We start from the raw sequence: 25,158 nt of genomic DNA, 5'->3' as shown, positions 1-25,158 counted from the left end.
TATAAAAAAATAATACCATCTTGTCTATGATCAATGTCCGCTGTCCGCGATGTTTGCCGGTTGTCGTGTGCTAACAATGTGAAAAATTGAAAATGATGGCTTGTAAATAGTCGAATTGTGATAAGAGACAATTATTTATATCATGGCTTCTTCAATGGATGAGTGTGTGCTAGATTTTGACATTGAACTTCTCCATAATTCAAGTAAATATGAACTGGTAAGTTAGGTTATAATCAAAATATTGTCCAACGCAATCGATTTAATATTATAGCATTATATGAATGCCTGCAGCTTATTCTTGATATGTTTAGGAATTGGCAGAATAATTACAGTGTATTCAACTATGACCTTTACGTTTGGCTTACCTAGTTTGATGCTCGATTTCTAGTTGGCGGCAAACATTGTAATAATCTGTTCAGTCGTGTCCTCTACAACTAACATTACAAATGTTAAATATTCATTTCGTTTATTTATATTAACTTGCATAACAATCCACGATATAAATCTGTACTTATAGGATCGCTCTTTAACATACTTATCGGAAATTTTACGAAAACATCACATCATAGGTATTTGTTTTTTATTATCCTTGGAACTGATGAAAGCTAAATCAAGTGTGCCCGACCTAAATAAATTGATACCTTGTACATGTAAATTACTATTTAACTGACAAACAACTCCCATAAGTTTAGTTATTCGCTAGGTGCATTACAGGTGCTGCCCTCATTTTGTTGACTTTTGTACATAAGTACTTAATTAAATAAAGTACTCAGTTAAATAAGTTTAGTTGATTTTTGTCCAACGGCCACTGCCAGCCTTACATATATAAGGTGTTTCCAAATTAGTCATGGATATTTTTACGGCTACTTTTTATGTATGAAACATCATTTATTTGGTTTTGTTATAATTTTTTGGAGAAAACTAGATCTCTCTTAGACACTGTTAACGTGTTAAACATCCTGACAGGCAAAAACCATGGATAATTATTTAAAAAATAAATTAAAATACCTTTTTTTTTTGTTAAGGAAATGACAACAAAACAATCATATGAAAATTTTGATTTAATTTCTAGTGAAAGTTAATTGTTTTGATGTTAATTAATGCCCCTTAACATATCCATGACTAATTTGGTAACACCTATATTGCAATAATTACAGTACCAACGACAACACTGTTAGCTGTACATTTTGTAATCCTTATTACAAAGGCATGAAGTCTACCAATGGTTAGCTAAGAGTGTTTCTGTTGGTATGAAATATTTTAAATTATAATTTCAGGAAAAGGCGCTACATACCATACGTGTTCTGAAAACGAAAATTACAAGGACAAGGTTAGCATTATTTTTAATCATTATTGGTGAACCACTTTTAATATTTCAATTCTTATCTTAAATATTCTTTTTCAGTTATAATATTCAGCTCAGCATCTATTCAAATTTAAAAAAAGTAAACAAAGTTTTGGAAGTATTTAACCTTAAACTACTTGTCCTTTTCAGTGATGTCCTGAAAAAGTATTATGCAAAAGTAGCAGAATGCAAGCAGCTAGAGGACCTTGCACTTGCGACAAAGGAAGACTACCAGCATGCATGTATGGAAAACCTGACGTTTAGAGAGCAGACTGCTGGATTAGAAGAGGTAATAAAATAGTGCTTAACTCCTTTATGGCGATTTTCACATTTTGTAAAATTATTTACTAAATTTCCATAAAACTGTATCTAGGAAATAAATTATAGATATAATCTGGCCATGAAACTTTTCATGAGAATGAATGAGAAATAGGTCTCTAACAGAGCCATAGCCAGAATTCAATTTAAGAGGGCTTTCGTGTTAAAAATAGTGAAATCGCAACCGAGCGCTCGATCATACCGTGTGGTATCAAATTAAAGGGCTTTGCGAGTAGTTTATAAATATGTATCACATTATAGGACTTTTTCTACTTGGTCTAACAAAATATGAGAAAATGTCCAAAAGTGGTAATAATTGTACCGGTGAAGGCTCGTTTCAAAAAATTGGCAAAAATCAATAATAGCAATTTATAATCACTAAGGCATAACAGCAATTTAAGTAAACGTTGCAGATTAATTTAGTACAAAACTTACTTCGATGTGATGTAGATTTTCAAAGAAATTGTCACTTTGTAGTGTAGTGTGACAACCCTAATGATATATAACTCTCATACAGAGTGACAACCCTATGCTCATGCAGCTGTGTGTTATGGATCATAGAGTTTTACGATGTAATTATAAATAATCATAAAGTTTATGGTATAATTAAAGTAATGATTATTGGTCATAAAATATACAATAAAATATAATGTTAAAACAGATGGGAATGACTATTGACCGTGACCAGGATAGTATATAAGCACGATTTTTATTGAATAAATATAGAGTATTGACTTGACTTTTGAGTTATCATTACACCCGAAGCACCCCACACTTCATGGCGACCCTAGCCAGTCGTGCTACTCGAGCCAGCCCGAGTGCGACCCCCCGCCGCCGTAACTAATCCGCGCCGCTTTTGTCTCTCATATCAACTCAGTCGTCACCTTACCAGTTGGGCAGCTCGAAGCAGCCTATGTGTGACCCACCGCGAACACCAACGCCGCCGACACCACGACCACCATCGCTATAGCCAAATATGGACCACCACCACCACAGAAACCATCGCCACAGCCAAGCACGTCCTCGCCACAACCGCGCATGTAATTACCAGCCGCAACCGTCATCGACGCCATTCAATTGGACTGAACAATGCGAAGACGCGTTCAAAAATCTAAAAATAACCATCACAACCACTACCACCACAAAGATGGACAATAAGAAGATCGAGCGGCAATATATTGAAGTGGCCATGCGTAAGCCGAGCGCCGTCGGAGCCAGCCCAGCGCAACATCGTCCACCAGCTACTCCGCACCGCAGCGCCACGGCCCCTTCGCAGCACCGCGGTCCCTCCGCAACGCCACAGGTTCGCACCGCAGCACCACGACGCACTTGGTGGCACCGCGTGCCACACCCGCCCCAGCCCAGCGCACAAACAGCGGAACAGGGTAAAATATAAAATCCATTACATATTCACACTAATCGCTATTATGTTTCTATAATAAGTTTTAATTTTTTTATATATATACCTGTGTGGTGACGGGTTAAGAATTTCACCACCCCCTTTCTTTCCGTGGGTGTCGTAGAAGGCGACTATGGGATATGGGTTAAATTGTGGCGTAGGCGAGAGGCTGGCAACCTGTCACTGCAATGTCACAGTTTCGTTTTCTTTCAACCCCTTATTTGCCAAGAGTGGCACTGAAGCTTTAGTAGTTTCATGTGTTCTGCCTACCCCTTTATGGGATACAGGCGTGATTGTATGTATGTATGTATGTATGTATGTATATATATAAAAATAAGTATATTAAAGTTCTTGTAGGTATTTAAAAAAAAAATGTTTATAGAGAGTTATAAAAAGCACCAGATTTTTTTTAACACTATTTGAGTCTATCAGACTCCAGAAATCGATTAGTTCATAAATTACAATACTTCAAAATAACAAAAGAAAAGACAAACAGACTCAATAAACAAATCATAATAAAAATTTCTAAAAGTTAAATAGTAGATCGCGGAAAATTCATACGAAACTATCAAGTTTTACATAATTAATAACTACCTATAAAAGGTGAAACAACTCTGTCAGGACATCTTATAATAAATTAATCAGAACTCATGTTCCATGATAAAAAATATATATATATATATATAGATATAAAGTATCTATTCAACATAAAACTTGTTGCATTCAAATATCCCATTACTGTACAAGATCAAAAGCTTATATATGGGACCCAAAAGAAATTCGAAAATCGAGAAATGGTCCCATGCCATTGGTATGAAAAAAAAAAAACTTCTTTTTTTTTCTATAATTCTGTTTTGTTGTTGTACTATATGTACTATAATAAAAATTAAAGTAATCGAATACAAAATAAAAGTCGTGCTATTGAAATTGACTGATTTTTATCAAATATAATTAATCTTATTCTTTCCAATTTATTGTACGTTTCCGGTCGTAAATATTAATAGAAAAAAAAAAAAAAACACCTTATCAAACGTATTTATTATTATTTAATAATCAGGCAGGCAGTTCAAAAAAAAACTGACATAGCCTAAATCCAGTAACCACTTAATATTCGTAAAATAAAAAAGTGATGTATAGATATAATTTATTTTCTCTCTCAGTAGTAGCGAGACCGGACAGATCTCAGGCTGTAAGGTACTAAGGACAAGTATATATATAAAAAAAAAAAAGAATTTTAAACTGCTGATATGTAAAATTAATATTATTTAATGACAGTAAAAAGAGGATAATATAAATTGTATAAACTTATATAAAAAAATAAAAAATTAAATAATTACATAAGTATGTTTACAAGTAACAGGAAAAAAAAAACATAAGAAAAACGTCTTGTCGGGAAAGCAAAATCAGTTAAGTGTCGCAACCAACGATTAGCCTGATCACCTAAAAGTTATTGTGACTCTTAAATGCTTTTATGTTTTCAAACCGACATTATTAACAATACTGGGTATAGCTAGTAAATTATAATGTAAGCAGAGTACACCAGGATACAAACCAGACACAGCCCCCTTGAAACCAAAACCAATTCGAGCGAGCTCTCAATTGTGAAGGTCCTTGGGCACACGCAAAGCTATTGCGTTCTAATGTGTGAAAGCATATGTCTGGAAAAACATACTACATTTATTGAGTATGTATCAGCGCGCTATAATAAATATATTTTTTGTATCCTTAATATTTATGTATTGTAATGTAGGGTCGGCCGACCGGATGCGCTAAAATGCGCAGTGTACTCTTTAAAAGAAAAGTGAACTTCATGTATCACGAAGAAGCTTACATTATTTCCCAATGCAGACATTAAGGTACTATGGCTCATGGGAATTGATTTCTATGTAATACAAGCAGGTATGAAATCCTTGACGGCTGACCATGATTCGATCGAGAATCAATCGTGGAGACTCTTGGACACACAAAATAGTGTGATGCTTAAAAGCAATGCCTGAATGCATGAACAATACTAAAAGTATAATTGTAATCGCCAGTAGTAAAAAAAAAAAAAAAAACTCTAACAAGTTTAGTAAGCAGGTTTTATCTGCGGAAAAGAGGTGTAGGTACTAAAAACAAATACTTTTACCCCAAACAAAATTGATATCACAAAACGACATAGGTATAAAAATTTATTAAACTAGGAATACAAATCTAAAAAAAAAACACCTTAAAAAAAAAAAGAGGGGATAAGAATATGAAAAATAAAAATAACCACAATACTCACTACATCAATCGCTATACGTACAACAATTTTTTTTTTAACTCAAATCACAAGTCAGAATTACTGCATACACAACTCACAAAAGTAACTAGAATACAAATATCATATAATATATATTATAACCTCAAAATTAGAAAGTTCAAATAAACTAACTAATTTATTATATTTTATCTCGAGCAAAAAAAAAAAAAAACTGAACTACCAAATAAATTAACATCTCTTGGCATTTTCTTGTTAAAAAAAAATACTATAGCGTGATTACGCTATACAAAATAGTTTAAATCATCTATAAAAATACCACAAATAATCGGACCTTACTAAAATAAAATGACAAAAATATACATAACTCGAGTACAACTCACGTACAAACACGTTAACAAAAAAAACAACCAACTTAATACAAGTAAAAAGCAGCCAACAATAAATTTCAAATTAATCGGTATCAAAAATTAAAAAAAAATAAATAATAATATAAATACCCAAAACCAAAAGCGTAATTTTACGCAACTACATCCTTTCTTTTATAGCGTGTAGTAGTAAAACTAAAATCACAAACACAACGCAGTTAGACAAAAAAAATGAATAGAAAATACTTCAAAAAAATACCTAAAGCATAACGCGAAACAAACACGAAATTATTAGTGAAATTGTGTGATGCTTTAAAAGTGATGCCACAATATATGAAATATTATATAATATGTTGTAATTGCCAGGGTGAGCGATAATTTTTTTTTCTTGTATCCTGAGCAAATAAATATGTATTGAACTATTGAGCTGAGTAATAGCCATAAATGAAAATGCGTTGTGTACCCTTACCGTTTGTGATGCATTTCGTCTGCACACAAAAATAAGGTTAAAATTGTTTTTATCCCTTTCAAATAAATACAGAAGTCAATATGACAGGCAAAGACAACAGATCTAATGGAAGATTGTAAAGTGTTTATGAATAATGTCATTAGTAAAATTAAAACATATTATGATCAGATGACACCATCCAAGTAAGGAATTGCTAAAAAAAAACACTCATTGGCACACATATACACACCTATACACTATACACATATAGCTATCTTAAACTTATAATGTTTTTTTTTTTTTTTTTGCATAACCAACTAGCAATAAGATTTTTTATTATATTCAGATCTTAATTAAGAATCTATAATCAATTAAAAATGTATCCCAGTAGAAATAAGTAAAAAAAAAAAAAAAAAGTCAAAAGCCAAAAACAGTTGTCATGTATAATCCAACTATTTTTGACTCAAAAAAAAGGGGAAAGCTGTAGTGTAGTGTGACAACCCTAATGATATATAACTCTCATACAGAGTGACAACCCTATGCTCATGCAGCTGTGTGTTATGGATCATAGAGTTTTACGATGTAATTATAAATAATCATAAAGTTTATGGTATAATTAAAGTAATGATTATTGGTCATAAAATATACAATAAAATATAATGTTAAAACAGATGGGAATGACTATTGACCGTGACCAGGATAGTATATAAGCACGATTTTTATTGAATAAATATAGAGTATTGACTTGACTTTTGAGTTATCATTACACCCGAAGCACCCCACACTTCAACTTAATTTTAGGTCATTTCTGAAAAAAATTGAATTCGCCTTAGGCTAGTTTGCTCTTTTTCAAAAACTTAAAATAAAAATCTAGTCTTAAATGATTGTGGTACAGGATATACGAATTATAAATTTACCCGTTTTAATATTCAAAATTGTCCAAATTTTACAAATAACATCGACTGATTCAGCTCTATACGTGCGTTTTTCTAAACGTGCATTGAAGAAAAATTCATAATTAATTTAGTGAGTTAGTTTTCAAAAATCCAGTCTTATAAAAATCAAGATAATAAGATGCTCTAACTGGAACTTGAATTAAATAAATCTATTGGATAACGGAAAGTGTAGTATTTCACCGACTAAAACTATCAATTTTACATTCTTTTGACGTTATTTTTTTGAAAGCAGCCTAAGGTAAGGTGTCAGCTGCAATTATAGGTAGAGTGTAATACTGTACGAGGGTTGATCAAAAAGTACTCGCTTTTGATGGCAGATGGCGTTGCTTAGGAATGTTGGTGATACCATCGTGTAGTATTGCCTTTATCAAATAAAAAAAAAGAAAACTGACAATTGTCGTTGGTGAATTTGTTTTTGGCGGCAAATTTTGTAAGACTTGTCTTGTTGTTCGTTCAAAATGGAGAAAGAGCAGTATCGTTCCGTAATTCGCTTCATGTTTTTAGATGGAAAAACATGCGATCAAATAAAAGTTAAGTTAGATGCTGTCTACGGAGGTCTTTCGCCGTCTATGACAACTGTGAGATATTGGTTCAACGAATTCAAGCGAGGTCGTACATCTGTCTTCGACGAGGACCGCCCAGGACGCCCGGCAGACGTGGTTACCGAAGAAGTTGTAGAAAAGGTAAAGAACATGATGCTCACTGATCGCCGTACCAAAGTGCGCGAAATAGCAGAGACTGTAGGGGTGTCGTACGGAACAGCAATTAATATAATCCACGACAAATTACATATGAAAAAAGTGTCCGCCCGATGGGTGCCGCGATTGCTCACGGATGAAAATAAGCGGTTACGGCTGTCCATATCGAAGGAGTGTTTAGGCTTGTTTGAGCGAAATCCACAGGAGTTTTTTCGTCGTATCGTCACCGTTGATGAAACCTGGATCCATTATTATACACCAGAGACCAAGCGGCAGTCTAAACAATGGATATTTTCAAACGAGTCAGCCCCAAAGAAAGCGAAAACGGTCCCATCAGCCGGCAAAGTTATGGCTACAATTTTTTGGGATTCTAAGGGAATAATCCTCATGGATCTCTTACAAAAAGGGAAAACTATCACTGGACAGTACTACAGTGAGTTATTGGACCGGTTCGATAAAAAAATAAAGGAAACTCGGCCCCATTTGGCAAAGAAGAAAGTGTTGTTCCACCATGACAACGCACCAGCACATTCGTCCAGAATTGTCGCTGCCAAACTGACCCAATTACGATACGAATTGCTGCCACACCCACCTTATTCACCGGATCTGGCTCCCTGTGACTTTTTTCTGTTCCCCAATATGAAAACATGGCTTGGGGGAAAGAAATTCAGGTCAAATGAGGAAGTTATCGCTGAAACAGAGGCGTATTTTGAAGAGTTTGACAAATCCTACTTTTTGGAGGGGTTAAAGAAGTGGCCGAAACGCTGGGAAAAGTGTAACAATCTCGAAGGGGATTACGTTGAAAAATAAAATAAAAAAGTTTAAAAAAATATGCGTCTTCATTTCAAACACGGGTACTTTTTGATCCACCCTCGTACAATAATTTTGAACACTATTTTAATAGTGTACTGAATTGCAATTTAGTACACTATTTTTAGTACAGCAATGCAATGGCAATGCTATCGATAGTAGCTACATTAATAAAGGAGATGGGGATTCTTAAGGTAGGCGGTAGGGTTTTAATGTTGGGCATTGCCCCACAATGCCCCTCTCTATAGTCCTGGTCTCTGATAAAACTCTGAATCTTGGGATCATATTTTGTCCATTAGTCTGTTGCAACTGCTAATCCATACTATTATAAATGGGAAAGAGTGTGTGTCTGTTTGTTTGTCCGTCTTTCACGGCAAAACGGAGCGACAAATTGACGTGATTTTTTAAGTGGAGATAGTTGAAAGGGTGGAAAGTGACATAGGCTACTTTTTGTCTCTTTTTAACGAGAGCGAAGCCGTGGGCAAAAGCTAGTTTAGAATATAAAGCTGGCTTCACATCCATGTACACAAAATTGCAAGAAGCAATATTCATTTAGGAACTGTTCTCAACTCGGTATGAAATAAGAATTAAATTTTAATAATGTGGAGCTTTAGGCATAGTCCTTATGCTCTTCCGAGTTCCTTAGGATGAGCAAAAACAATTCAACATTAAAAAATTAAGAAATGATTGGTGGCTTACTTAATTTAAAATTACATTTTTATTACAGGAAATAAAAAAAGCGAATGAAGGTACTAAATTATTAGAAGAAAAATACAACAATGTGCTTAACCAATATGAGGGAATACAATCACATTCAAGACAATTGGAAGTAAGTTTAGAATATACAGCATTTTTTTTCTTGATATAGCTTATAATTATAATCCCTTGTGTACTCAAATTTAAGTGCCTAGGACTTTTTTATTAATGTTTATTTTTATTTTTCAGCTACTTGTTAAGGAAAATGAATCTAAAATTGAAGCCTTAAAGGGTGAAAACGAACTAGAGAAGTTAACTGTAAAAGAATCAGAGAAAAAATGTGCAGTTCTTGAAAAAGAATTAGATTATATGAAACAAAACATCTGCCGTGTCAAACACGTCGTCCTCGGAAAGAGTAAGTTATTAAATAATATTACTAATTATGTAATAATCTTTGTATTTTTTACCATTCTGTACACACAACACTTGTTAGCGGGTAAGATGGCCCAAATCAGACAGATTAGGCAGCCAAATGGTTATAGAGCGTTTCCCCATTGTTTGTGTGACCTTGACGGCCACGTGTTGGAATTTGTATTAGTCGTACTTTTGTATCTCGTACAAATCCACTAATCTGGCACTTTTAACAATCGAACAAATTGTAAACATACCTAAAATATATTTACATATACATATAAAAATGAATAAATAAATATTGTGGGACACCTTAGGCAGCGTCCCCACTTAGGCGTCAGGTGTCTCGCGGCGCGAAACGGTCGTCTCCGCCACGCCGCCTGAATGTAATTCAAAAAACGAGACACGCGACGCCTAAGTGGGGACGCTGCCTTACAACGTATCAACCTGGCCCCAAACTAAACTATGCTTGTACTATGGGTGCTAGGCAATTATTTTATATACATACTTATGTATCTTTATCACACAAATTTAATAAATGCACTAGGATTTGAAACCCGAACCATGTCAATTAGCAGGCAGATTCACTACCTACTAGGCTAGACCCGTCGTCAAAGTCGTATATTCCTAGAATATTGCCAATTGCTACATGCGCAATGGAATTCTCTGATATAGTACATCATTTAATAACATGTAAGGGCTGGTTGCATCAAACCGTCTGTCACCATTAAAGCGTTCGTTAAATTTTATAGTATGGGAAGTTCCATAGACGGCTGCTGCGTGACGTTGATGTGTCTGTCAAATGTGGTTGATGCAATATATTTTTTTTTTTACAGAAAAAGTAACAAAGGAAATTAAATTATTTTTGAATAAATATGGAAGTTCAGACGGAAATGATAATGATGGGGAAATTAGTTCTGATGAGGATACTTTTGAAGATTGCCTTTCGCCTTTGGCTACCGAGATTGATGGTGTAAGTAGTTATTTATTTCATTACAACCACTTTTCAGCAGAATCCTAGTAGCTATTTTATTAATATTTTGGAAATATATAGAATTGGGTAACTTGGTAACAAAACAAAAAGAACTTCAATTTTAAAGTATATTTGAAAAAGTGTGACTTGAGCCTAGACGCACTAGTGCACAGTTTCCTTCGTATTTTCACGGAATTGCACGAACGTGTCATGATATTTCAGAGTAGTGATGGTAAAAATTTTGCACTACATCTGTAGCTTAGGAGTTACTGCAAAAATTGTTTGAATAACCAACAATTATTCAAAATTAATTTTCAGACAGAAACTCTAGATACTGTTTACTCAGAGGTAATGTTTTAATAAAGGTATATAATTTTTTTATAATTTTCAGGATCTGGGATCACTTGCCGGAAAAAAAGTTGAAACTGTACTCAAAAATCAAAGCAACAAATTCAAAGAAGGTAAATTTCTATTTACATTGTTTTTCAAATGACATTGCTTATAGAGTGAGATTGGACATAGAATGTTTTTGGTCAACTAAATTCTCTATTTTTCCTTTTTTTTAGAAAATACAAACATTGAAGATGATTCTGAAAGTAGTACTGGAGTTGTCAGTTCAGACACTGGCCGCGGCTCATCTTTAGCCTGTAGCTTAGCCGGCTCAATTCTGAGCCCAGAGTATTTCATAAACCACAGCCCTTCAAGTGGTGAAATCGTAGCTAGTAAAAATAAAATGGTTATCAGTATTGCCACAAGCCCCATTTTAACACGAGAGGTCAGCAGCATCGCTACGAGTCCGATAATTTTTAAAGATATGCTCTCTAAAGAAATAGAAACTGAACATTCTGAACTATCAAATAAAGAAAGTTTGCACAGCAAAATACAATCCAATAGTAGTCCACCCGTTTTGATAGACAGAGTAGTCAGCCCCATATTCGTAGCCGAGAAGGTCGATACGTTAGCGAGCGGAGAAAAAAATACAAACTGCGTGAGCGGCATAAGTCCACTGAGGCGAAGTCGAAGAATAACAGACCGTAATTCCACCAGCGATCCCAACACTCGAGAGAAAGAAAACTCAATTACGAACAACATCAACGATTTCGACGACGAGAGCAGCGACGGAGAAATTCAGATGATATTCCATAAAATGCGGTTCAACCAGAACTTGATAACTCCCCTCCCCACCACACCCGCGAAATCTCGCGCAGAGGCCGCCGCCAACATCGCCACGCAGACACTCGCCACGCACGCCGCCGGCGCCTGTCCCGACGCCGTCCGGCTGCAGCAGGACAACGCCGCCCTCAAGGACACGGTGGACAAACTGGCGCAGCAAGTCACCACCATGAACGACACCTTCATGAAATGCTTCCTGTCGATCCTCAACGCCAACACGGCAAACACCGAAGCGCAAAAAATGTTACGAGAGAAGTGTTCGCTGGAAGAGAACGGAACGAGTATTTTCCAAAATCTAGAACCTAAAGCGCCCCTCGTCGGAGACAAAGACGAATCGGTGGATAAATCCGACGTGATCAAAACGAAAACCGGGTTCAAGGAGAGAATATCTAAAATGAAAGAACTGTTTGACGACTCTTCACCCCCGAGTCCGAATACTTCATTTGAGCACCTCGTGGCCCCGGCCGCCACGGTGGTGTCTCGTGCCCCGTCGCCCGCGCGCTCGCTGCGGTCGCCGCCGTCGTCGCCGCGGCGTCACTCGGCTTCGCCCCCGCGCTGTCTTTCCTTATCCCCGACGCCGGCGGACGACAACGACACCTCAAACATCAGTAACCAGCAAAATATTAGCTTCAGATCCAAGGAGAACCTACAATTTGAAGATCCGCTGTCGAACGAGGGGTCGATATCGGGTGAGACGCCGTCGGACCGGGAGATGTACGAGCATGAAATCGTCGTCGAGCTGGCCCCGGATTCTAACGAGAGCGATAGAACTAGCCTGCATGCGATTCTCATGGAGCAGCAGCTGGCCGCTCCCGAGGAGCGACCTGTCGATTCCGGGGAAAAATCGGTGACGAAAACGCCAAAGAAGAAGTTAACGAAATTGGAAAAACTCCGAAAGAACATGGCGCCCAGGAGGAAGATAGCCAAGGAGCGGTCGCCGGAAAGAAGAACTAGGCAAAAGTTACGTATTCAGCCGAAGCGCTTGACGGCGAACAGACAGAGGATCCTGGGCGATTCTGTTTCCCCTGAAAGTAATAAGGCCGCGTATGAAAAAGCTTGTAAGGTTATGGCCGAATTGAAGTCTAAAGAAAAAGTACTTACGAAGAAGCCTAGTTCTGGCTCCGCTCCGATAATGAATGCGCTGAAATCTATACGGAATGAAACATCATCCCCAGTAATAGAAACTGGCGTATACAATCAAAAGCATACTCAAAGTACTGGTCATGATAGTATACTGGTGGTAGAAAAGTTGTCACCGGTATCTCCAAATAAATTACCTGAAAAAGATCGTCCTGTCCAAACTCGTACGAACCTAGATTATACTAAACAACGTAATGAAAATAGACATAGTTCTATAACTCCATCAAAACCTATTGAAACATCAAAATGCGTAGCTGCAGAAAAGAATACATCCGTACCACGACTTCTAACTCGCAATCAAAGTAAAAGTGAGAGTGAACAAGTCTGCGTTCTGGAACCGACCCAATTTGACACAAATCATTTGAAATCTCCAGCTCTTAAGAGATACAACAGAAATGTAGTTTTAAATAAAAGTGAAACTAATAATAATACGCAAATGCAAAGCTTTGTGCAACAAGACAATCTCATTATATCGGAGGATAAAAACGTAAATACAGAGGCAATCACACCCGATAGCAGAAAACGACTAAAGCGCCCGGCAGGTGACAAACCAGATATTATTCCCAAAAGAATATTACGTAGTTCATCAATACAATACGAGAACGAGAAAGAAGCTATGCATCCTGAAAGTTTACCTGACCAGGACATACAAACTAAAATACAAAGAGAAGTTTCTAAAGAGATTATTAGTTACGATGATCTAGACCTATTTAACAACAGTGACGTAGATAAACCTGATAAACCAATGCCAAATGCCAGTGAAGTAGATAAACCGGCTAAACCTGATAAACCAATGCCAAATGCCAGTGAAGTAGATAAACCGGCTAAACCTGATAAACCAATGCCAAATGCCAGTGAAGTAGATAAACCGGCTAAACCTGATAAGCCAATGCCAAATGCCAGTGGTGCTTCAGCAAAACAGTCAAATAATAAAAAACCTGGCATTTTATGCACATTCATAGATAAATATGGCAGGAGAAACATGAAACATGCTCCCAAAATTCCAGGTATGTTAATAATGCTATGGGTTTTGCTGAAATACGACCATTGATCGCCATTTGGTTGTAGCTAGGGTTGATCGGTCTTATTTGGTTGCTTTTTCATCTTGGCTCATATTGGGGTGTATCAACCCAATTAAAGATTACTGAATATGCTAATCCTTTATTATATTGGTATATTTACTTTGTGCCTTGCTAACTTTCCTTGTTTTGTTTTTAGATAATGTTGTCAGTGCAATTTGTGCACAATTAGAAGACAGCATTGCACACATACAGAAGCTCCCTCCTCAAGATACAAAGCCGGCAATGGACCAATTGGTGAAGGAGTTGAAGACCAAACCATCGGACCATGTTATATTTGCTCTTATAAACTTCTTGAAGGAGCCTGCAAGAAAAATTGAGTCATATAACAAAATTAATGTCCCACCCGCACCACCTATGACCAAAGTTGAGCAAATACTTATATATGTAGTGGCACAACTTAAGCTAAATTGGACCAATCTCAATGTTGTTGAAAGCATACTAAGCTATATCGAATACACATTATTTTTGTTGAACCGGACACCAGACTTTGACGTTATTGAAACTTTGTCACACTTCTATGCAGTTTTATGTAGATATAATAAGGACAGAAACCGCCTGAGGCTATTTATAATAGACGCCATGTATTGTCTGCAGTACAAAGCTGTGCCGCTTATAAAACAATGTATCGATGTGTGGATGCACATATTGCCGTTGGCGCATTTGGGACTAGGTATGTATATTTTTACTTAATTATGTCACATAATCATGCTTTATTAATTTATTTTGGATATTTTTTTTGTTAGTTTAAGAAATTACTAAGTTACGGTTTAATAATACCTTCTATTTTTGCAGCTAAAAATCCCTTGGTACAATGTCTGGTCTATCTACTGCACTTCTACAAATGCGATGATAAATTCAACAGAGTACAAGAAATAAGAAATATACTCCATAGGAAGTATTCCTACGAAGTTTCAGAATGGAATGAACCTGGCATTCTCGAGATGATCCGAACCTGTATTCTAGAACTGAGAGGTAATATTATATTATAGTGTAGGCACTCGCCAATAAACAAATACGTACGATCCCTTTTATTAATCTAATAATTATTATCGCGAGGTACAGTCAACCAATTGGAACCCTAGGCCACCGTAGAACTATGTCATAGTCACGTTATAAATCAGATTGTAAGAAATCTCTCATTGCTTGTCATTTTGGCATGGTTGTAGAGTGGCCTAGGGTTCCAATTGGTTGACTGTACGCTGACAGTTAACGTAAATTTAGGTTTTAAAACACATAATTATTATCTTTAGGATTTAATCAAAAAGTTAAAAGGGGCACCGTACAAAAGTTTGTATGCAAAAAGCAATGAATTTTCTTTTTCAGACATTTCGGGCGAGAAGAAAATGATAAGGATGTCTCTCGTTATCATTGCAAAGAGGAATGGCGCCCAATGGTGTCAAAAGCACATAATTAAAAACATGCTGCTGCCGATTATTGAACAAGCTACTGTACCTGATAGGATCAAGCAGTTCTGCATAGCTTTGCTGGGACCATTGCTGAAGCCGTTCCCTATGGAAATGAAAGTTAATTGTGAGATTGTAATGAACCAGCTGTTTGATATTTTGGATCGTAATCGTAAGTACCATTGTATGTCAACTTTTAACGATAAAACCGCCAAAATATGTTTTGGTACCACCAACAAATAATCAAATGCAGCTTTACGATTACATGACATTTTGCGAAAAAGTAATGTAAACTATTTTCCACTTGCAAGAAATATCTCTATTGAAACATAAAGAGACGTATATTTTATGCCCTTGTTCGTATATTGATGCACGTAAACATATCATATCAATATCACACATGAAATGTCCACGATTGATTGCTCATTGTGTATGGTTTTTGACACAGATATTTTACTGAAAGGCAAAGGTGTCAGCCTCTAAGAATGGAATGATTCTTGTACTTGCTTTCCCTAAACAGAAAAATAAACTCAGTTACTTACATTAGATTCCCTCCCTGCTGTTGTCTTCCTCATACATCCAAGTCACTGAACGTTGTAAATATGGCTCAACAATGTAAAATATCTATCTTTTCATCCCCAGCTTCACCACAAATGGAGGAAGCGGTCTTCACGAGCTTGATCTTCATGAGTCGACACAACGTAAGACGGGTGGTCAGAGCATTGCTTTGCTGGAGTCCAGAGAGGATATCACCGGAATTTGAGGAACTACTAAGGAATTTTGTTAGAGAGAGACCAGTGAAGTCTTGGAAGCAATTGGTATCGAAAATCTTTATACACAACTGAATCTGGAACTTGTGTAAGAACTTTAAAGTTATTTTAAGTGATGGACAATATTTTAATTTCTTATTACATTGACGCTTTTTGTGTAAGTTAAGCTAAGAAAATATAAATTATGAAAGGTTGTTCAAAGTACCTAACTACCTAAGTGCTGCAACCTGATTAAGTACCTAAAAGTATATTGTTTAAGAAACTAAAGCTTTAGGAGCTTGAGTCATGTAAATAGTAAATTTAATTACACTACATCTGTGATCGAGTAAGATTTAACACTTTCGCTACCAAGAACCCGACTGTCGGGTACACCGCTCGTAGAAGCGTAGCCGATAGCGAAAAGTAGCGCCGCGTAGAGCCCGGTTTCGAAAGTGTTAATTTCGTCTATGTCGTACTTCATTTTCGAAGTACCTAAAATTTAATAAATGTATTTAAAAATATTACATAAACATCTTTTATTCTTTTTCACAATATATCATACCGAAATGATTACATTTGCAACATATAGGACGTAAGTTAAATATTGCAAGCGAGAGTAGTATAGTATAGCGACGGTTTGCCGGAGTTTGTGATATTCTTACGCCCCGAGTTACACACAGCGTTTTTTTATCACACTTGCAATTTAACACATATAGAAAACAACATAATTAACGGGACTAGAAATTTCATAACTCACCAGGGAAAAACTTTTTTGAAACTGTGATATTCAATATTCATATTTACCTACTCTCTGTTTACTCTTTGATCAATACTTTGGGAGCTAAAGGGACTACTTTCTCGAAGCCTCTATGATTCTCGTCACACCTCGTAATATCAAAAAAGTGAAATCAGGAACATAAAAACTACTATATTCTTGGACTAGCCTCAGACCCTTTAGCACAACTTGACAAGGCAAGTTGTGCTAGAGGGGCTGGAAAGAGAGTTAACGTTTTATGAATAAGAGAGAAAAATAATAAAATGCATTGATCTTTGTGAAATGATTTACATTTTACTTGCTTATATACATACAGATTGCAAAAAAAACATGACTATATTTCACCATCACAAGAGGCGTTGTTATTATAATTGAAATAAATATGTGCCAGTTTTATACTTGAATAATAGTAATCGCAATATAAGATCCTTAAATACAAAATCTGGAATTATGCACTAAATGTTACAATTAAAAGTTAGTTTTATACTTTTTGATTTCTACCATAATCACGTGAATATTGACCAGTTGCGTTCTAGCGTTAGGTGTCAGCAGTTTGACAAATTTGTTATAGTACTGTACAAAATTTGTCAAAGCCATTTGTAGCAAACCCGATCCCGTGACTAAGTTGGGGAATGATACAAGCACTTCTCTATGTATTTCTTCTAGACTTTGCTTCCAGCTGGCGCTGAACGATGCTACTAGCGATAGACTCTTTTTCTCCATAGCAAGTAGTTCAGACTTCTTATCGTTTTCAAGGAGAACCTCCCCTTCTTTCACAAACTGCATCATTCCTCCAAAATGTGGGCTCAGTATCTCTTCCACGTACTCCGCGCTTCTGGCCTGCAATTGGTCTCTGAAGTTCTCCGCTTCTTTGGTATTATCTCGTGTTCTTTCCATTAAGATACTCAATATCATGTCATAGTTGTTTATCAGGAAAATTAATTGCTGAATTCGTTGAGAGAATTCAGCTGCCATTTTAAGTAAGAAACAGTTGACTTCATCTTGTAGATTCAGAAGTAGGTTACTGAGATCTTCGGAGGGGAACTGTTCGCTTAAACTAAGCATTGCCGCTGAGAACTCTGCATATCTTCGTGTGATCTGAAACCGATGATAACGTTTGGTGGTTATACGTACGATATAAGAACACGTAGCGGTAAGGCGTGTGGTTAAAAAACGGAACATTGCAAATTTGATTTTTCTTCTATGGGATATTAATTGTACAATAATGTACACCATTAAATATATAAAATCTTACATAATGAGGTCCCAACTCTTTGTTGGACAGCTTTGCTGGATCACACTCTCTCACGCTCTGGATGTTCAGTTTCAACACAAAGTCCAATCTCGGCCACAATATGCCGTGTAGAGAATCCCAATAACTGAAAAAGATTATTATATTTAGAGGCACTTATTTTCAGTAGACTTGTGTAAATCTGTACGTTGTATAGGTACAAGCAGTCTTATATGATTGTTATTAGTTATACTAGTCCTGACGGCGATGGGTAAGGAGATAGGCCTATTGCACGTATAAAGAATACCATCTAATAAAGTATAGGTACACTAGCGTTTGCCCGCGGCTTCGCTCGCGTTAAATTCTAAAATTGCGGAATGATCCATACAAAGTTCCACCCCCATTTTGGGGACTGGGGGATTGGAAAGAGACAAAAAATATGTCCCTCTCCATCGCCTTCAATTATCTCTACTTAAAGATCACTTCAATTCGTCGCTCCGCTATTGTCGTGAAAGACGTGATTAGTATGTATGTAGAAAATTATAAATGGGGGTCAGATTAGTTCACCGGACAATACTGGCCTGTCAGTCAACCGTAAAAGGTAAAAGTGCCGGCCGAATAAATGAAACGCCGATTTAGGACCGGTTGCACCAAACCTTTTGTCACTGTTAAAGCGTTCGTTAAATTTTAGTGTGTGTGGATTGAGTGAGCACCTTCCGAAAATAAAAAAAAATATGCTGATCATTTAGTAAAAGTTCTAAAACAATTGTAAAACGAATCTCTGAATTTGTAAAAAGATAAATCAAAAGATACAGCCATTAACATGTGCTCACTCAGTTCTCACAAACTACCAACGAAAACAGTGAATATATTCATTTAACATATAATATTTATATACTAACATTTAGTAAAAAATAGGCCAACCTACCTCTATAAATATTAGATCACCTAGTGACGTATTAATTTTTTTACAAATAGTTTCTTATGCTCACTCAATCCACACACTTTTGAAAAGCCGAATTTTGATGAAAAACATAAGATTTAGACCGCTATTATATGTGTATAGTTTAGTAAAAGTGAAATGGGAATTTGTAAAATACAAAACGAACCACTAACGTGTCAGGTTTTTTTATAATAAATTTTTGTAAGTGCTCACTCAGTCCACACGTTTTGAGAAAGTTAAAAATGTAAATATCTTACGATTTGTAGCACCTAAGACACTCGAAAGTACTTCAACATTTAGTAAAAATTTTTACTAAATATCCACCATCTAATATTTTATATTCGTTGTCTGGTTTTAAAGATATTCAGACATAACTTTTCTCATACAAATGTATCAAGTAGGGTGACCACACTATGTCGGCTCCTGATTTTCCCCACCTTCCCATTGTCATATTGAGATTGGGGAGTTTCGTTCGTTCAATTTTGATAATATTAAACTAATACCATATTAATTCTCCATCTGCAAACTGTTTTTAGGTTATGTTCTTGGCCTAGTGATGATGTGTATTGTGTAATTTTTATCGACGTCAGGATAATAACCATATCGACATGCATGCATTAAAAAGGACATGAATAATAATTGGTAAGAAACAAAGAATATAATACTTCACTAGTAAGAAACCAGAACCTGGTAATCTAATCGCGCTAACAGATGAGCGTACCGGATTTGTAAGTGGGAGCGAGAAATAGTTATTCTTTTCTCGCTCCCACTTACAAATCCGGTAAACTATTATCAAAATTGAACGAAACTCCCCAATCTCAATATGACAATGGGAAGGTGGGGAAAATCAGGAGCCGACATAGTGTGGTCACCGTACTTGATACATTTGTATGAGAAAAGTTATGTATGATTATCTTTAAAACCAGACAACGAATATAAAATATTAGATGGTGGATATTTAGTAAAAATTTTTACTAAATGTTGAAGTACTTTCGAGTGTCTTAGGTGCTACAAATCGTAAGATATTTACATTTTTAACTTTCTCAAAACGTGTGGACTGAGTGAGCACTTACAAAAATTTATTATAAAAAAACCTGACACGTTAGTGGTTCGTTTTGTATTTTACAAATTCCCATTTCACTTTTACTAAACTATACACATATAATAGCGGTCTAAATCTTATGTTTTTCATCAAAATTCGGCTTTTCAAAAGTGTGTGGATTGAGTGAGCATAAGAAACTATTTGTAAAAAATTTAATACGTCACTAGGTGATCTAATATTTATAGAGGTAGGTTGGCCTATTTTTTACTAAATGTTAGTATATAAATATTATATGTTAAATGAATATATTCACTGTTTTCGTTGGTAGTTTGTGAGAACTGAGTGAGCACATGTTAATGGCTGTATCTTTTGATTTATCTTTTTACAAATTCAGAGATTCGTTTTACAATTGTTTTAGAACTTTTACTAAATGATCAGCATATTTTTTTTTATTTTCGGAAGGTGCTCACTCAATCCACACACACACTAAATTTTATTGTATGGGAAGTTCCATAGACGTCTGCTGGCTGACGATGATGTGTCTGTCAAATGTAGTTGATGCAACTGGCCCTGAGTCCGGTGAACTGGTAACTGATCGCCCCTTTATGGTAAGAGTTTGCCTGTATTACCTGTCCAGGGCGGCCACTGCTCTCTTGTGGCACATCCATCGGTATCTATTGATGAGCTGGATGCACAAAAACAGCGCCAGGCAGTCGTAACATTCGAGGACGTAGTTTTCGACGTTTTTCTGTAAAAAAAGGTGGACACTTCAACTCATATGTGGTAATAGGTATATACAGAAGCCAAATAAATAAATAAAGAATAGGGATTCAGAGAGCAAATCTTTGGCTGTTGTAATTTTTTTATAACATAATGACATAAGACAACATAGAGTTTTATAAATTATATTGTCAAACAAGACGACAATGATATATAAAAAATTATAACAATCAATGTCGGAGTCCCTACCGTAATCAATACCAAAGACATACTAACTCCGTATAGACAGATAAAGTCTAAGAAAAAAACGTACCTCAAAACCATACAGAAAAAGGTACGGTGACCTAGATGGCGATACACCTTTGGGGAACGCTCGGCTAGATGGCGCTAATATTAATATTTGACATTTTAACACATATCAAGCTAAGAATATGGGCCAAATTGTCAAAACTGAGGTTCAAAAGTTTTAAGCTTGTGTTGAGAGATGGCAGTCTATGCACTGTGATTACACATTTTACTTTGACAGTAACTCTATACTAATCGATCCTCTTTGTCAATACCGACAATAGCCTTGAGAAGTTGTTGGTGCAATATACATACATATATATTATACATACAGTGGAAAATTGATATTTTTTAGTAAAATAAACTTTAACTTTTCTTACCACTAGTAAAGACAAAGTTTTTCCTAGTATCCTGTCAAAAAGTTCTTGGGCGTGGCTTCCCTTGACATGGAAGAACTCGGTCGTGAACAGGTACTCTCTGCAGCTGTTGTCCACCAGGGCATATTGGAGACTCCGGAACAATGCTTCATATGAATACTGAAACAGAGAAGTTAAAATAAAAATCAGAAGATAAGAAGTTATCTCAGGATTCTCAGGTTTAGTACTGGTACGAACCTCAACCATAAAATCGAGTGGCATTATTTTTAGTTATAACCTAACCACAAAATTAAAATTTTGAAAAAACCCCCGACCGCGACATAGTAGACCGATTTTCATGAAACATGGCTAAGAACACTCCAGACTAACTCAGCTTTCAGACAAAAAAAAACTATATCTAAATCGGTTCATCCGTTCGGGAGCTACGATGCCACAGACAGACACACACACAGACAGACAGACACGTCAAACTTATAACACCCAGTCGTTTTTGCGTCGGGGGTTAAAAAGTTACTTTAATTTTAATTTTTCCTTGTGGCAACATTCAGGAGTGACTACGAACCATTAAAATGATTTGTATTAAAACAATTTTCTCAGTCTTAATATTGGTAATATTGACTAGTGTAACTTTAGGATGTATTTTTATACCTTTGTCTTTTGTTGCACATGTGGCACTATAATTGGGGCTTCTAGTTGCTGAGCCAGTACATCCCCACGGTTGCCAATAGTGAATATAGTGCTTTTGTTTCTCAGGTTTGACTTCTGAAAGAAGCTTCCTTTCACACCGTCTTCTATTCCCATCAGATCATCTTTAGTTGGCGCTTCCTCATACTTAAGCTTGTCCAGTCTAGATGCATATGATTTAAAATATGAGTAGTATACTTTACTCAAGGTATCTATGTACTCATTGCATATTTCTTGAGCTACATTCCTTTCATTGGCTAATATGAACTCAAAGAAAAACTTATACTTTAACATAGCATTCTGCGGTATCTGATAATTAGCCATTGGTTTTCGAAATTTATAAATTTGCTCTAGTATGTAGGTTCTTATTTTAGCCACAGCCTTAATTTTAAGTTTTTCCAGTACATCTTTTACGTCATGGCACGCTTTTGTTTCCTTGAAATCCTCTTCTTTGACGAAATTGAGTTTTTGACTTAAAATGGCTAACTGGATCATGAATTCTTTATCCAGAACTGGTACATTGTTTATGCCACTGAAACAGGGTAATAACAACATAACATTGGTAAGGTAATATTCTACTTGTGTTAAGTGGGACTTTATAATTATCCATTTTATTGACTAATCATTAAGTTGGTCTTCAATGTCTTCATGGATATATTGAAGCAGCAAATGTGCTCGTAAATATCTGAACACTCACACCTTGAAAATATACATGTTCAAATATTTGTAAACACCACTACTACTGTATCTGATGGTATTTATACAACTGCATCTAAGTTTCATACTTACAAAATAAGTGTTTCAGAAACGGCCATATCTTCGATGAATGATGACAGTGGCCCTTTTAAGACCTGTCTGTTTGATAGTTGTACAGACATGCTGACAGAGCGCTTTTGTAAACTGATAATTTCATTACTAATACTTCCCAAGTCATTCTGTAATAAATAATAAATTAAATTAAGAATAATAGTTAAACTTTGCAACAAAGGTTTTACTGTATCCAATAACCTAACCACAAAATTAAAATTTTGAAAAAACCCCCTACTGCGACATAGTAGACCGATTTTCATGAAACATGGCTAAGAACACTCCCGCCTAACTCAGCTTTCAGACAAAAAAAAACTAAATCTAAATCGGTTCATCCGTTCGAGAGTTACGATGCCACAGACAGACAGACAGACAGACAGACACGTCAAACTTATAACACCCCATCGTTTTTACGTTGGGGGTTAAAAATAGGTAAAAATAGAAATTAGCTAAGTATATTTGGAGCATGCTATTTACTTTTAAATAATAGTTTGGTACCTAGCTAGATTTCTGTACTCAAAAAATTGTCTTAGGCTAACTAATTGCATATTTCATTTAACAAGTTTATGAATGTATGTCTGGTATAATAGGTGTAACATATTATATCGCTGTTATAAATGTATAAGTTATTGTTATAATTGTCTGTGTATTTTATGTAACAATGCTGTTGTTTTTCAATAGGTATATCACATAAGTGCTTTGGTGTAACACTGTAAACTTTGTGTTAATGTTTTTAAATAAATAAATATGGGATATGTAATGAGTTAGTGCACTTCAACTTGAATTTGACGACCGGTCTGGCCTAGCGCGTAGTGACCCTGCCTACAAATCCCGGTAAGGGCATTTATTTGTGTGATGAACACAGATATTTGTTCCTGAGTCATGGATGTTTTCTATGTATATGTATAAGTATGTATTTATCTATATAAGTAAGTATATTGTCGCCTAGCACCCATAGTACTAGCTTTGCTTAGTTTGGGGCTAGGTTGATATGTGTAAGGTGTCCCCCAATATTTAATTTTTTATTGACTAAACCAACTTACAAGTATTTCTACTAGTTATATGGGTTCATTGAGGAAAGAGACGTAATAACTTATCCTGTGTTTGTGTTATTCAAGTTTAAACCAATAATTACGTACTTGAAACACCATGAGCATACTCTCCATGCGAGCCAGTATACCATCACACTCCTCGATCTGGTTGTGCAGTGAACTGATGTTCCCACTTTCTTTCAAGTAATCGGCTACTGAATTTTTCTCTGCCTCTTTTATTCCTTTGTCAACTTGCAACGCGTACTCTCTAAGGTCTGTGCCATTGTTCAGAACTTCTTGGATCTCAAAATCTTCTAAGTTCTTATCCAGTACATCCTTCATATGGTTTGTTTCGGACATCGTGCACTTATGTAGGGCGTGTTATTCTTTAAATACAAACGCTGAATCAAAGGACATAGTAATGCAAAGTTGTAGGTGTATTAATTTAGATGTGACTAATTGTGATTGCACTTTCTTACAACATTATTTAGTAATAAACAAACCGTATAATCGTACAACAATTTCTACGTTATGCTTACTTGCTTAGCTGTAAAACGTCATTACTGTCACTGTCATTAGTGTCACTTGAATTGACATTTTGATAAGTACGGTCCGAAGTGTACTTTATTAACTATTGTTTTTTTTTTAATTATAGTTATAATGTATATATAGTCTAGCACCACCCTTTCGTCAATACAAATAGCAGCAAATGTGCATATTGTAGACGAGAAAGATATATTGAAGACCGGGACGCCAACAGTTTGGTGGCGAAACATAGACAGAATTAGGTTTCATTCGGTGGCAAAATTTGTTTAACCTGCGTGCCTTGAAATGAAACGTCACAACCAACTCGCAACTTACTGGCAACTTTTACTCTTGAACAACGGAGATCCCCCATCAAGAATTTTATATATATCTCTGGATAGTGCGTGCCGACCAATGAGTTGAAGCCAGGTTCATTCACCTTTACTCCTATGTTCTATCTCTTTCCGACACTGTGATGTATTGCCAGATTAGTTACTAAAAAAAACGTATAAAACATTCTTCAATCA

General features: G+C 35.8%; 2 protein-coding genes across 3 annotated transcripts; one reads left to right on the top strand and one right to left on the bottom strand.

Moving 5' to 3' along the window:
• The first annotated feature begins 57 nt into the window (after positions 1 to 57).
• Positions 58 to 16,562, top strand: LOC125227274. 2 transcript variants are annotated; one of them, XM_048131534.1, is made up of 13 exons: positions 58 to 217; positions 1,278 to 1,330; positions 1,496 to 1,634; positions 9,312 to 9,413; positions 9,530 to 9,695; positions 10,528 to 10,664; positions 11,056 to 11,125; positions 11,231 to 13,825; positions 13,874 to 13,984; positions 14,196 to 14,729; positions 14,852 to 15,031; positions 15,383 to 15,634; positions 16,105 to 16,562. In XM_048131534.1, exons 1-13 carry the CDS (start codon positions 143 to 145, stop codon positions 16,305 to 16,307), a joined length of 4,617 nt encoding a protein of 1,538 aa, XP_047987491.1. In that variant the 5' UTR covers positions 58 to 142; the 3' UTR covers positions 16,308 to 16,562. The 2 variants fall into 2 exon arrangements, with proteins under 2 accessions (XP_047987491.1, XP_047987490.1); XM_048131533.1 differs by having other exon boundaries at positions 11,231 to 13,984.
• Positions 16,563 to 17,258: 696 nt separating this feature from the next.
• LOC125227105 (vacuolar protein sorting-associated protein 52 homolog) lies at positions 17,259 to 24,645 on the bottom strand. The gene is made up of 7 exons (XM_048131314.1): positions 24,215 to 24,645; positions 23,058 to 23,203; positions 22,233 to 22,800; positions 21,588 to 21,743; positions 20,832 to 20,950; positions 18,242 to 18,365; positions 17,259 to 18,084 (listed from the first exon to the last, which is right to left on the bottom strand). Exons 1-7 carry the CDS (start codon positions 24,464 to 24,466, stop codon positions 17,455 to 17,457), a joined length of 1,995 nt encoding a protein of 664 aa, XP_047987271.1. The 5' UTR covers positions 24,467 to 24,645; the 3' UTR covers positions 17,259 to 17,454.
• Between the last annotated feature and the right edge of the window lie 513 nt (positions 24,646 to 25,158).

The sequence above is a fragment of the Leguminivora glycinivorella genome, chromosome 6 (assembly GCF_023078275.1).
Source record: "Leguminivora glycinivorella isolate SPB_JAAS2020 chromosome 6, LegGlyc_1.1, whole genome shotgun sequence".
NCBI lineage: Eukaryota > Metazoa > Arthropoda > Insecta > Lepidoptera > Tortricidae > Leguminivora > Leguminivora glycinivorella.
Note: the sequence above shows the minus strand (reverse complement) of the source record. Positions and strands in the feature narration are given on the sequence as shown.